This window comes from Prionailurus bengalensis, chromosome C1 (assembly GCF_016509475.1).
Source record: "Prionailurus bengalensis isolate Pbe53 chromosome C1, Fcat_Pben_1.1_paternal_pri, whole genome shotgun sequence".
NCBI lineage: Eukaryota > Metazoa > Chordata > Mammalia > Carnivora > Felidae > Prionailurus > Prionailurus bengalensis.
In genome coordinates this window covers 36,079,249-36,091,311 of record NC_057345.1, presented here as the reverse complement: position 1 = coordinate 36,091,311, position 12,063 = coordinate 36,079,249, and the positions used below count along the sequence as shown (strand labels likewise).

Sequence of the window (12,063 nt, the reverse complement as noted above, 5' to 3'; positions counted from 1 at the left end):
TGTTCTTTAAAAAACAAAGAAGCAAAGTTTTCAAGAACATTCATTTTTTGAAAAGTTTTAATAAGTATCTTTAAAACATTTCATAGTTGTGGGACACCTGGCTGGTTCAGTCAGTTGGGAATCCGACTGGTTCAAGTCATGATCTCATGGTTCCTGAGTTCAAGCCCTGCATCAGGCTCTGTGCGGACAGCTCAGAGCCTGGAGCCTGCTTCAGATTCTGTGTCTCCCTCTCTCTCTGCCCTTCCCCCACTTGCACGCACTTGCCCTCTCTCAAAAAGAAACAGCATGCGCTTGCTCTCAAAATGAAACATTAAAAACTTTTTTAATTAAAAAAAAAAAAAAACACATTTCATAGTGGCGTTTACTGAAAAGGCCTAGAAATAATGACCAACTCAGTAGCAAGGAGTACCCCACCCCTAGCACCCAGACTATATGCCTAAAATCCCATTCCTCACTAAAAGGAACCAAGATTCCATTGAGAAGTTAACAGATTCTAAGCTGGGACAGGGAAAATACAAAGGTGACTTTGGCTTTCATGCCAGAAAGCAACAAAGCTATTTCTAATAACGACTTAGGAGTTCTATATAGTTATGGTCATGCCAAAAGGAATTATAAAGCAAATATGGGGAATCCAGGGAAAAGCAGATGAATAGTTCTTTGTGCCATTTTTGCAACTTTTCTATAAATTTGACATGTTTCACAATAATTTACAAAAATATTACAAAAGCAGATTCAAGAGCCAGCCTGGATAAAATCCCACTGGTGAAAAGAGTCAGTTTGAGCACCAAAAAAACAACAGCTACAATGGATTGAAAACTTCGAATGTTTAAATCGATGCACAAAAACAAAGAACTCGTTACCTTTGAAGAATAATAGGAAACCACTGCATTATTCTGAAAATTAGTAAATAAAGTGAGAGAAAAGGCTACAATACAATTGTATTTGCATTTTCTTTACAATACAGTTGTATTTAAACAGGCTTTAAGATATGGTTGATTTAAGTTACTACTTAGGAATCCTGTAGATTATTTGGTATTAACTTAAATTCTTGCCATTTTAACCTGCTCTACTATCAGTTTTCATGTATATCCCAAAAGTAATATCCAGAGAAGGATATCATTTATGTCATTTATAAATGTGCCCCCAAAGCACACCAGATCTCAAATGAGACCCAAGAATGCTGTTAACTGGTGAAATGGAGAAAAGGAAAAGAAAGAACACACAGAAAGAGGCAACCTGACTACCAGGTACTTTACACTACCAAGTATTACTCAGAAGCAATAAATTAGAATTGGGAGTACATACCACAAGAAAGCTAGAAATATAATAAATAGAAGCTTAAAAGATAGGGGCACCTGGGTAGCTCAGTCGGTTTAAGTGTTTGATTCTTGATTTCGGCTCAGGTCATGATCACATGATTGGGAGTTCGAGCCCGGCATCTGCACTGACAGTGCAGAGCCTGCCTGGGATGCTCGAGTGGGCACTCTCTCTTCCCTCCTTCCGTCTCTGTTTCTGCACCCCCTCCCCCCAATAATCTCTCTCTCAAAATAAATAAATTAAAAAAAAATTTGTTTTAAAGGAAGCTATAGGGGCGCCTGGGTGGCTCAATCACTTAAGTCTCTGACTTTTGGTTCTGGTCATGATCTCATAGTTCGTGGGTTCAAGCATCAGGGTCTGTGATGATAGCCCAGAGCCTGGAGCCTTCTTCAGATTCTACTTCCCTCTCTGCTCCTCCCGTGCTCACACTGTCTCTCTCTCAAAAATAAAATAAACATTAAAAAGTTTTTTAAAAAAATAATGAAATAGGGGCGCCTGGGTGGCTCAGTCAGTTGAGCATCCAACTTCACCTCAGGTCATGATTTCACGTTCATGGGTTCAAGCCCCACATAGGGCTCTGTGCTGACAGTTCAGAACCTGGAGCCTGCTTCGGATTCTGTCTCCCTCTCTCTTTGCCCCTCCTCTACTCACACTCTCTCTCTCTAAAAATAAACATTAAAAAAATTTTTTAATAAAAAATAAAATAATAATAATAGTAATAATAATTAAAATAAAAAGGAAGATATGGAAGATTAAAAGGGCTCTCCTATTAGACAATTACTGACTCTCTCTCTCACACACACACAGAATGGAGTCCATTAGTTTTTCAAACTGGACTTTCTTCTTGTTTAGCTGTAACAAACTTATAAAGAAATGAAATAACACAAGCAAAATGGACAAAACAAATGATCAATGAAAAAACAGCTTACTCAATTCAGTAAATATTTAAATTCAACAGACATTTTAATTTTAGTACCTACTGTATGCATTGGAGACAGTCTCCAACCAAACATTAAAACAGTAGAGGGGACACTTGTTTAGAAGGACAGAGAAAGGGAGAAGAGATTACATGACAGGTGGGGACTAACTATATTGGAGTCAGAGTCCTAGAAAATGCTTAAATGCTTTGAAGATTAAGATAAAATTTTAAAAAAAGTCAGTTACTTTCAGCAGAATCCCAAATCTTTGCTTCCAACTCCTAATCCTTTTGTGAATATATTAGTCAACAAGTTTGATGAAAAGCCCTGAGGAATGGGGAAAAACCGGGTTGAAAATAGAGAGACTTCAAAGCTAGAGCCATAGGGATGAGGCACAGTTTAAAAGGCAGTATTTAGCTGCAGGTAAGTAAGCAGACAGATAATCTGCCCAGAATCCTGGAATTATGGCTTTGGATCCTTATCTACAAACACTTTCTGACCTAGCCAGTGATGTCTAACCCCTTAGTGAAGTTAGTCATTCTGGGCAGATTCCAACACATAGCTCCTCAAATTACCAGTGGTTGAAGGACCAGATTTTTTTATTTCCAGTGTACAACAGATGGGTTTTTTGTTAACAATCACTCCTTGCTGTATTTTTTAAAATTTATTTATTTCAGGGGCGCCTGGGTGGCTCGGTGGGTTAAGCGTCCAACTTCGGCTCAGGTCACGATCTCACAGTGAGTTCGAGCCCCACGTCAGGCTCTATGTGCTGACCGCTCAGAGCCTGGAGCCTGTTTCAGATTCTGTGTCTCCCTCTCTCTCTGCCCCTCCCCTGTTCACGCTCTGTTTCTGTCTCAAAAATAAATAAACGTTAAAAAAATTTTTTTTAATTTTTATTTATTTTTAGTAATCTCTATACCCAATGTGGGGCTCAAACTCACAACCCCGAGATCAAGAGGCATATATATGCTCTTCCAACTGAGCCAGCCAGGCACCCCATCAAATGGATTTTTATAAAATAATGCTCACTCCAGGGGTACCTGGGTGGCTCAGGTGGTTAGACATCCGACTCTTGATTTCCACTCAGGTCATAATCTTGCAGTTGTGAGATCAAACCTGCACTGAGCATGGAGCCTACTTGGGATTCTCTCTGCCTCTTGTTCTCTGCCCTCCCCCACTCACACTTTCTCAAAATAAATTTTAAAAAATTATGCTTACTCCAAATTTTTATACTTCTCTCTCTGTAGACCAGTAACAAACAGTTCACAAACCACATTAGTCTATGGACCACACAATGTGGTATTAACATTAAATGTCCAAACAGAGTATGAGCACTAAAAACAAACACATGAATGCTACATATACATGCTACAAACACTGAGGTACTCCAGTGGCAACAAAAATACACAAAATGTTTTATATCCCACACAAATGAGGGGTAAGTTGCAGTACTATTTAACTTTCACTGTTAGCCATGATGGAAGTTAACAGGTACCAGATTCACCCTCCCACCTCAAACAAATTAAAAAAATGGCCAAGTACATGAAACATCAGTTTTCAACAATGAACAGTAGTAGCACAGGACAGTGATCAGAGAGAAGGGAAACAAATGAGATGAGTCCTACAAGTGTCCCCAACTTACTGCCTACAGAATTTTGTTCACAGCATAGAGGAGCAACCCAAAAGGAGTATTGTCTCACAGAATTGAGACAAGAGTTTGGGGCTTGGAGAGGCCTTGGTGGCTAGAATTTACAGGACAGAATGAAGAGATAGCAAGCTCAGATATCTGCAGAACATTCCCTCCAGCCTTTGGCTAACTGCTAATCAGCTTCTGCTTGAGAAAACTGAGGCCTATATAAGAATTACTTAGAAATGAGTAGATGAAACAATCTTCAGATATCACATAGGGTCTAGAATAACTCATGTTCCCAATAGCCAAGGTAGAAAGACCTATACCACACAGGCCAAGTACTGCTTTAGTAATGGAGTTAAATTAAACACTGGAGACCTGTTCCAGGCCTGCCTAACAAAACATAAAGGCAATTCTCAATAGGACCAAACTGTTTCCAAGTAACTGCCTCCCAGAGTCAAAACAAACAACATACATACAGGGGCACCTGGGTGGTTCAGTCCCTTGAGCGTCTGACTTGATTTTGGCTCAGGTCATGATCCCAGGGTTGTGGGATCAAGCCCTGCATGTGGCTCCTGCTTAAGATTCTCTCTCCCCCGCTCTCGTCCCTCTCCCCCACTCATGTTCATCAAAACAAAACACACACAAAAAACAAAAACCCAGCACTACAACAAACCTCACAATGTCTGGTAAGTTACATAAGTAAAAAATTATCAGGCAAACAAAGAAGCAAAGAATTAAAATCCATAATAAAGAAAGGATATTCAATAGAAACAGACCCAAAAAGGACACAGATGACAGAACTAGACAAGGACATTAAGACAGTTATTTAAAATGTATTTCACATGCTCTGGGGCATTTGGGTGGCTCAGTCAGTTGAGAGTCCAACTTCAGCTAAGGTCATGATCTATCTCATGGTTTGTTGAGTTCAAGTCCCACATAGGGCTCTCTGCTATCAGCGCAGAGCCTGCTTCAGATCCTCTGTTGCCCTTGCCCCCGAGCATCTCTCAAAAATAAATAGAAAAATTTAAGAAAATGTATTCCACATACTCAAGAATGTAAAGCAAAGCATGAGCAGGAGAGAAATAGAAGATACTTTAAAAAACAAAGAGAAAGACTCAAGTCAAAACTTCTGGAGACAAAAATACACTTAATAGGATTAACATCAATCAGACTGTGAAGAAGAACATTATCAGGAATTAAAGATACTTGGGGCACCTGGCTCGCTCAGTCTGAAGTGCATGTGACTCTTGATCTTGGGGTTGTGAGTTTGAGATCGATATTGAGTATAGAGATTACTTAAATAAACAAACTTAAAAAAAAAGAATTCAAAAACAGCAGTAGAAACTACCTAAATGAAAACACAAAGATTTAAAAAAACAAAAAGAACAGGGGTGCCTGGGTGGCTCATTCAGTTAAGCATCTGACTTCTTGGTTTCTGCTCAGGTCATGATCTCACAGTTCATGAATTCGAGCCCCGCATGAGGCTCTCTGCTTTGGATCCCATCTCCCTCTCTCTGCCTCTCCACTGTTCTCTTTCTCTCTCAAGAATAAATAAACATTAAAAAAAAAAATAGAACTTTGTGAGTATGAAACACTAAGCATACAAACATACATGTTGACTGGCTGCCTGAAGGGATATGGATGGGAAAGGAAATATTTTTTTTTAATTTTTTTTAACGTTTATTTATTTTTGAGACAGAGAGAGACAGAGCATGAACGGGGGAGGGTCAGAGAGAGGGAGACACAGAATCTGAAACAGGCTCCAGGCTCTGAGCTGTCAGCAGAGCTGGACGCGGGGCTTGAACTCACTGACTGTGAGATCATGACCTGAGCCCAAGTCGGCTGCTTAACCGACTGAGCCACCCAGGTGCCCCGGGAAAGGAAATATTTAAAGGAATGGAGGAAAATACTTAAATGATGGCAAAACCAAAACAAACACAATAAAAACAATAAGCAGTAAGTTTACAAAATAAACAATGGCAGAAAACTTGCCAGTTTTGATGAAAAGTATAACTCTCAGATCCAAAAAACAAATCCCAAGCAAAAGAAATATGAAAAAGCACCTACCAAAGAAAGCATTTCATAAATTGCTAAAAGGACTTGTGGCTGGCTCAGTTGGTATGGCATGCAACTCTTAATTCCAGGGTTGTGGGTTCCAGACCCACGCTGGGTGTAGGAATTATTTAAAAATAAGTCTTTAACAAAAATTTTTTTTTTTAAATTTTTTTCAACATTTATTTATTTTTGGGACAGAGAGAGACAGAGCATGAACGAGGGAGGGGCAGAGAGAGAGGGAGACACAGAATCGGAAACAGGCTCCAGGCTCTGAGCCATCAGCCCAGAGCCTGACGCGGGGCTCAAACTCACGGACCGCGAGATCGTGACCTGGCTGAAGTCGGACGCTTAACCGACTGCGCCACCCAGGCGCCCCAAAAAATGTTTTTTTAACATTTATTCATTTTTGGGAGTGACAGAGACAGAGCATAAGCAGGGGATGGGCAGTGAGAGGGAGACACAGAATCCGAAGTAGGCTCCACGCTCCCAGCTGTCAGCACAGGGCCGGACGCGGGGCTCAAACTCATGGACTGCGAAATCATGACCTGAGCTGAAGTCAAACGCTTAACCAACTGAGCCACCCAGGCACCCCAAAAATAAAAGTCTTTTTTAAAAGTTTCAGAAAACCAGTGATGGGGGGAAAAAAACATAAAAATCAGGCAAAAGGAAAAAAAAGAGACTTGTATAATCAGAGTAACAAATTTAAGAATGACAACTTGTTAGAAACAATGTAAGCCAAAACATAGTAGTCAGATCTCTAAAATGGGGGAGGGGGAGGGGTGGGCAAAACACAAAAAAATATCAACCTATTTTGTAGCTAATGAAGTATCTTTCAAATACAAGAAATAAATCCTCTTCATGAAAAAAATACTAAAAGAAGTCTAAACAGAGAAAAAATAATACCGGGTAGAAATTTGGATCTACACACCCAAAAAAAGGAGTTTGTATATACATAAATAAAAAGCATTGACAACAGTAAATGAGGATTGTAAATATATCTTTATTTATATTTATATAAATTTTTATATTTTATGTATTTATATATATTTTAAAATATATATAATAAATTATATATATTTATAAATATAAATAATATCTTTATTTTTTAAAACTTTTTTTTGAGAGAGAGACAGTGAGCAGGGGAGGGTGCGAGAGAAAGAGAGACACAGAATCCAAAGCAGGCTCCAGGCTCTGAGCTGTCAGCTCTAACCAAAGATGAAAAATCTACACACTGGAAACTATAGAAAGCTTATGAAAGAAATTGAAGACACACACACACACAGGAAAAATATTCCATGCTCCTGGATTGGAAGAACAAATATTGGTAGAACGTCATTACTACCCAAAGCAATCTACACATTCAATACAATCCTTATCAAAGTAACACCAGCATTCTTCACAGAGCTACAACAAACAATCCTAAAATTTGCAGGGAACCAGAACCGACCCAATAGCCAAAGCAATCCTGAAAAAGAAAACCGAAACCGGAGTCCTCACAATCCCGGACTTCAAGATGTATTGTATTACAAAGCTGTAATCAAGACAGTATGGTACTGGCGCAAAAGCAGACATTCAGATCAATGGAACAGAATAGAGAACCCAGAAATGGACCCACAAACGTATGGCGAACTAATCTTTGACAAAGCAGGAATTGAATATCCATTGAAATAAGACACTCTCTTCCGCAAATGGTACTGGGAAAACTGGACAGTGACATGCAGCAAAATGAACCTGGACCACTTTCTTACACCATATACAAAAATAAACTCAAAACGGATGAAAGACCTAAATGTAAGACAGGAAGCCATCAAAATCCTCGAGGAGAAAGCAGGCAAAACCTTTTTGACTTCGGCAGCAGCAATTTCTTACTCAACATGTCTCCAGAGGCAAGAAAAACAAAAACAAAAACAAACTATTGGGACTTCATCAAAATAAAAAGTTTTTGCACAGCAAAGGAGACAATCAGCAAAACTGAAAGGCAACCAACAGAATGGGAGAAGATATTTGCAAACGACATATCAGATAAAGGGTCAGTATCCAAAATCCATGAAGAACTTATCAAGCTCAACACCCAAAAAACAAATAATCCACTGAAGATATGGCCAAAAGACAGGAATAGACACTTCTCCAAAGAAGACATTCAGATGGCTGACACATGAAAAAATGCTCAACATCACTCATCATCAGGGAAATACAAACTAAAACCACAATGAGATACCACCTCACACCAGTCCAAATGGCTAAAATGAACAACTCAGGCAACAACAGATGTTGGCGAGGATGCAGGGAGAGAGGATCTCTTTTGCACTGCTGGTGGGAATGCAAACTGGTGCAGCCACTGTGGAAAACAGTATGGAGGTTCCTCAAAAAATTAAAAATAGAACTACCCTACGACCCAGCAATTGCACTAGTAGGTAGAAACAGGTGTGCTGTTTCAAAGGGGCATGTGCACCCCAATGTTTATAGCAGCGCTATCAACAATAACCAAAGTATGGAAAGAGCCCAAATGCCCACTGACCGATGAATGGATCAAGAAGATGTGGGGTGTACACACACACACACACACACACACACACACACACACACACAAAATGGAGTATTACTAGGCAATCAAAAAGAATGAAACCTTGCCATTTGCAACTACATGGATGGAGCTAGAGGGTGTTATGCTAAGCAAAATTAGAAAAAGACAGGATTTTGGAAGACTACTGCCCAGAAGAAAAGATGTTTGGTTTTCACAAGCCAAAGATGTACCGAAGTATAGAGGGCTGCTGTATTTGCAGAGCTAAGTCCTCCAGTTCTCGATTCACTGACAGTACACGCTATGAAAAGGACTTCCAGAGCTCTTTTGGGTCGCATGAGACTGGTTCAGGAGACATCTGTAATGCCTGTGTCCTGCTTGTGAAAAGATGGAAGAAACTGCCAGCAGGATCACAAAAAAACTGGAATCATGTGGTAGATGCAAGGGCAGGACCCAGTCTGAAGACAACATTGAAACCAAAGAAAGTGAAAACTTTATCTGGAAACATGATAAAAAGCAACCAAATCAATAAACTACAGAAGGAATTCAAACGTCAGAATTCTGATGCTCACAGTACCACCTCAAGTGCCTCCCCAGCTCAGTCTCCTTGTTATAGTAACCAGTCAGATGATGGCTCAGATACAGAGATGGCTTCTGGCTCTAACAGAACGCCAGTTTTTTCCTTTTTAGATCTCACATACTGGAAAAGACAGAAAATACGTTGTGGGATTATCTATAAAGGCCGTTTTGAAGAAGTTCTCATTGACACACATCTATTCAAGCCTTGCTGCAACGATAAGAAAGCAGCTGCTGAGAAGCTGGAGGAGCAGGGGCCAGAGCCTCTGCCCATCTCCACTCAGGAGTGGTGACTGAGGTTTAGGTAAAAGGGGAACAAAAAAAACGATTTAAATTTTGGAAAGAAAACAAAGCAACAAAACCCTCCTATTTTTAACTTGGATACCTGCTATTCTGCCAAAAGACACTTTCTAGAATAGTTTTGAATGGGTTGTTATTTCTCCTCCAGTTCCACAAACTCTGAAGCCAGTGTCTAGCTTACTAAAAGAAAAAAAGTATACATAATATTTAAGATGCTGAGTATTTCACAGGAAAGCTGATGCTGCTGTAAAGTGCTCTTTAAGTCTTTTTTTTTTTAATCCCCTTCTAATGAATGAATCTAGGGGAATTTCAGGGGACAGAGATGGGATGTGTTGTATGATAAACGTATGTAGTTTTAGTCTTTCTATATTGAGAAGCAGTGTTGGGCATTTTTAAGATGGCTGGCTATACTTGTTTTCCTTCATGATAATAAATTTGTCATAACTCAGTAACATGGACTTGCCCCAAGAGGTAGTTGTCAATAATTTAAGGTCTTGCCAAGGTTCTGACGATTCAAACCTGTACTACTGAATATTAAGCAGGACAGACTAAGCTCTCTGGTGCAAATGCCTCGAAGGAGTTGTTTCTAAACATACAGAGAGGTACCTTGAGTGTATATGTTGCATCCTCTGTCACCCCCCTCCATATTCATTTTTGATAAAGATTTTAATCTATATTGAAACTTCTAAAGCAGAATCAAAGCTCCTCTGGGGAAATGTCAAGTTTTAGGATGAGCAATCCTAAATGAAGAGAACCAAAGCATTACCGCATGGTAGAGATCACATTCTATTAAAAATGTTAAATTATCTTAAAAAAAATGTGCACGTCTTCAGGATGGCACACACAAAAAACAAAGGTTAATGCTGCTTGGGGCACATTTCTTAGAGGGCTTGCCTAGTGTGTAAATAATTGACTTTTGTTTGTGTTACATGACTGGTGACTTCATTGAAAATCTGCGCAATTCAGTTTTAGCTCTGGATTACTTCAGTTGACCTTTGTGAAGGTTTTGTCTGTGTAGAGTGAGTTGGGGTTGTTTGACTGGTTTTAACCTATTAGGGTCTGGGGTTTTTGTGTTTTTTTTTTCCACTCTAAAGTAAAATTCTAAAAGAAAAGAAGTGTGTGTTAATGCTGAGTGGGCTGGTTTAGGTTTGACTTCTTTTAGTCAGGCTTTGTGAACATTGAGATGTTAGATGATGCATCCTGAACACAGAGCTCTTTGATTCCAAAATCTTCATTTGAGGCCTTTTTACCTGAACCCAAACCAAAGTACTGTCATTGCCTCTTTTCTAAACGTTCAGGAATATAACCTATCACTGGTTCAGACCTCTCATAATTAGGGAGGATCATTTGCCTACCTTATAATAACATGACTCAGTGATTATTTTTAAAACTGGATTTTAAAAATTAGATAGTATAAATAACAGTAAGGAGTGAGCCATTTTTTACGGGCACCATATAGTTTTATAATTCTTAATCTAAACTTAAAATTTTATATTTCTTCCTTATGGCAAAAACTACAAGCCACCATATGCACAGATTACACCATGAGTTGGGTTGGCTCTCCCACAGCCTCTGAGGTGAATTACAAGAGTCCCAGCCATTATCATATTCCTCCTGTTGTTTCCAAATGGTTTTTTTTTTTATTTTTTTGTACATTTTGGCTACAGTATTGGTGGTAGAATATACTATAATATTGATCATCTCTACTTCTGTATTTATTTATTACCAGACCTCAACCACAGCCTTCCTTTTCCCCTTCCACCTCTTTGCCTGTAGGACGTACTATATGTAGTCATGCACTTTGTATTAATATATTAGAAATCTACAAATCTGTTTTGTACTTTTTATACTGTTGGATACTTATAATCAAAACTTTTACTAGGGTACTGAATAAATTTAGTCTTAGTAGAAAATTAAAAAAAAAAATTAGAGAAAGAAAATGGCCTACGACTTCACTCATAGGAGGAATTTAAGATACAAAACAGATGAACATAAGGGAAGCAAAAATAAGAACAGGGAGGGGCAGGGTGTCTGTCGATTAAGAATCAGACATCAGCTCAAGTCATGATCTCACACTTCATGGGTTTGAACCCCATATCTGGGTCTTTTCATTCCAGCTTGGAGCCTGGAGCCTACTTCGGATTCTGTCTCCCTCCCTCTATGCCCTTCCCCTGCTCGTGCTCTCTCTCAAAAATAAATAATAAAACATTAATTAATTAATTAATTAATTAATTAATAAAACAGGGAGGGGGACAAAAGACTCTTAAATACAGAGAACAAACTGAGGGTTGCTGGAGGGGTTGTGGGTGGGTGGGGATGGGATAAATGGGTAAGGGGCATTAAGGGGCATTAAGTGCTTGTTGGGCCAAGCACTGGGTGTTATTTATACATAAGGGATGGATGAATCACTGGAATCTACTTCTGAAATAATTATTGCACTATATGCTAACTTGGATATAAATTTAAAAATAAATAAAATTAAAAATAAACAAACATACAAACAACTCTCTCCATAGCATGTATCTTTTGAAAAACAGTTACTTTCTCATTTGTTAACAGATCAATTTTATCTTAGGGCACCTGGCTAGCTCAGTCAGTACAGCAAACAACTCCTGATCCTGGGTGGTGAGTTCAAGCCCCACATTGGGCCAAGAGCTTACTTAAAAACAAAACAACACATTATCTTGAACAGTTTATTTTCAAAGTATCTGCTAATGGGTTTACGACTGACAACCATTGTTTTC

The 12,063-nt window shown here is 39.0% G+C and overlaps 2 protein-coding genes across 9 annotated transcripts in view; one reads left to right on the top strand and one right to left on the bottom strand.

Annotated features, from left to right (window-relative positions):
* Positions 1–12,063, bottom strand: part of LOC122480431 (nuclear autoantigenic sperm protein) — a 42,783-nt gene that overhangs the window by 17,745 nt on the left and 12,975 nt on the right. The gene's annotated exons all lie outside the window — the stretch shown is intronic.
* Positions 8,594–10,122, top strand: LOC122480434 (SIN3-HDAC complex-associated factor-like). Its single transcript, XM_043574833.1, has one exon. The coding sequence runs from the start codon at positions 8,647–8,649 to the stop codon at positions 9,310–9,312; it is 666 nt and encodes a 221-aa protein (XP_043430768.1). The 5' UTR covers positions 8,594–8,646; the 3' UTR covers positions 9,313–10,122.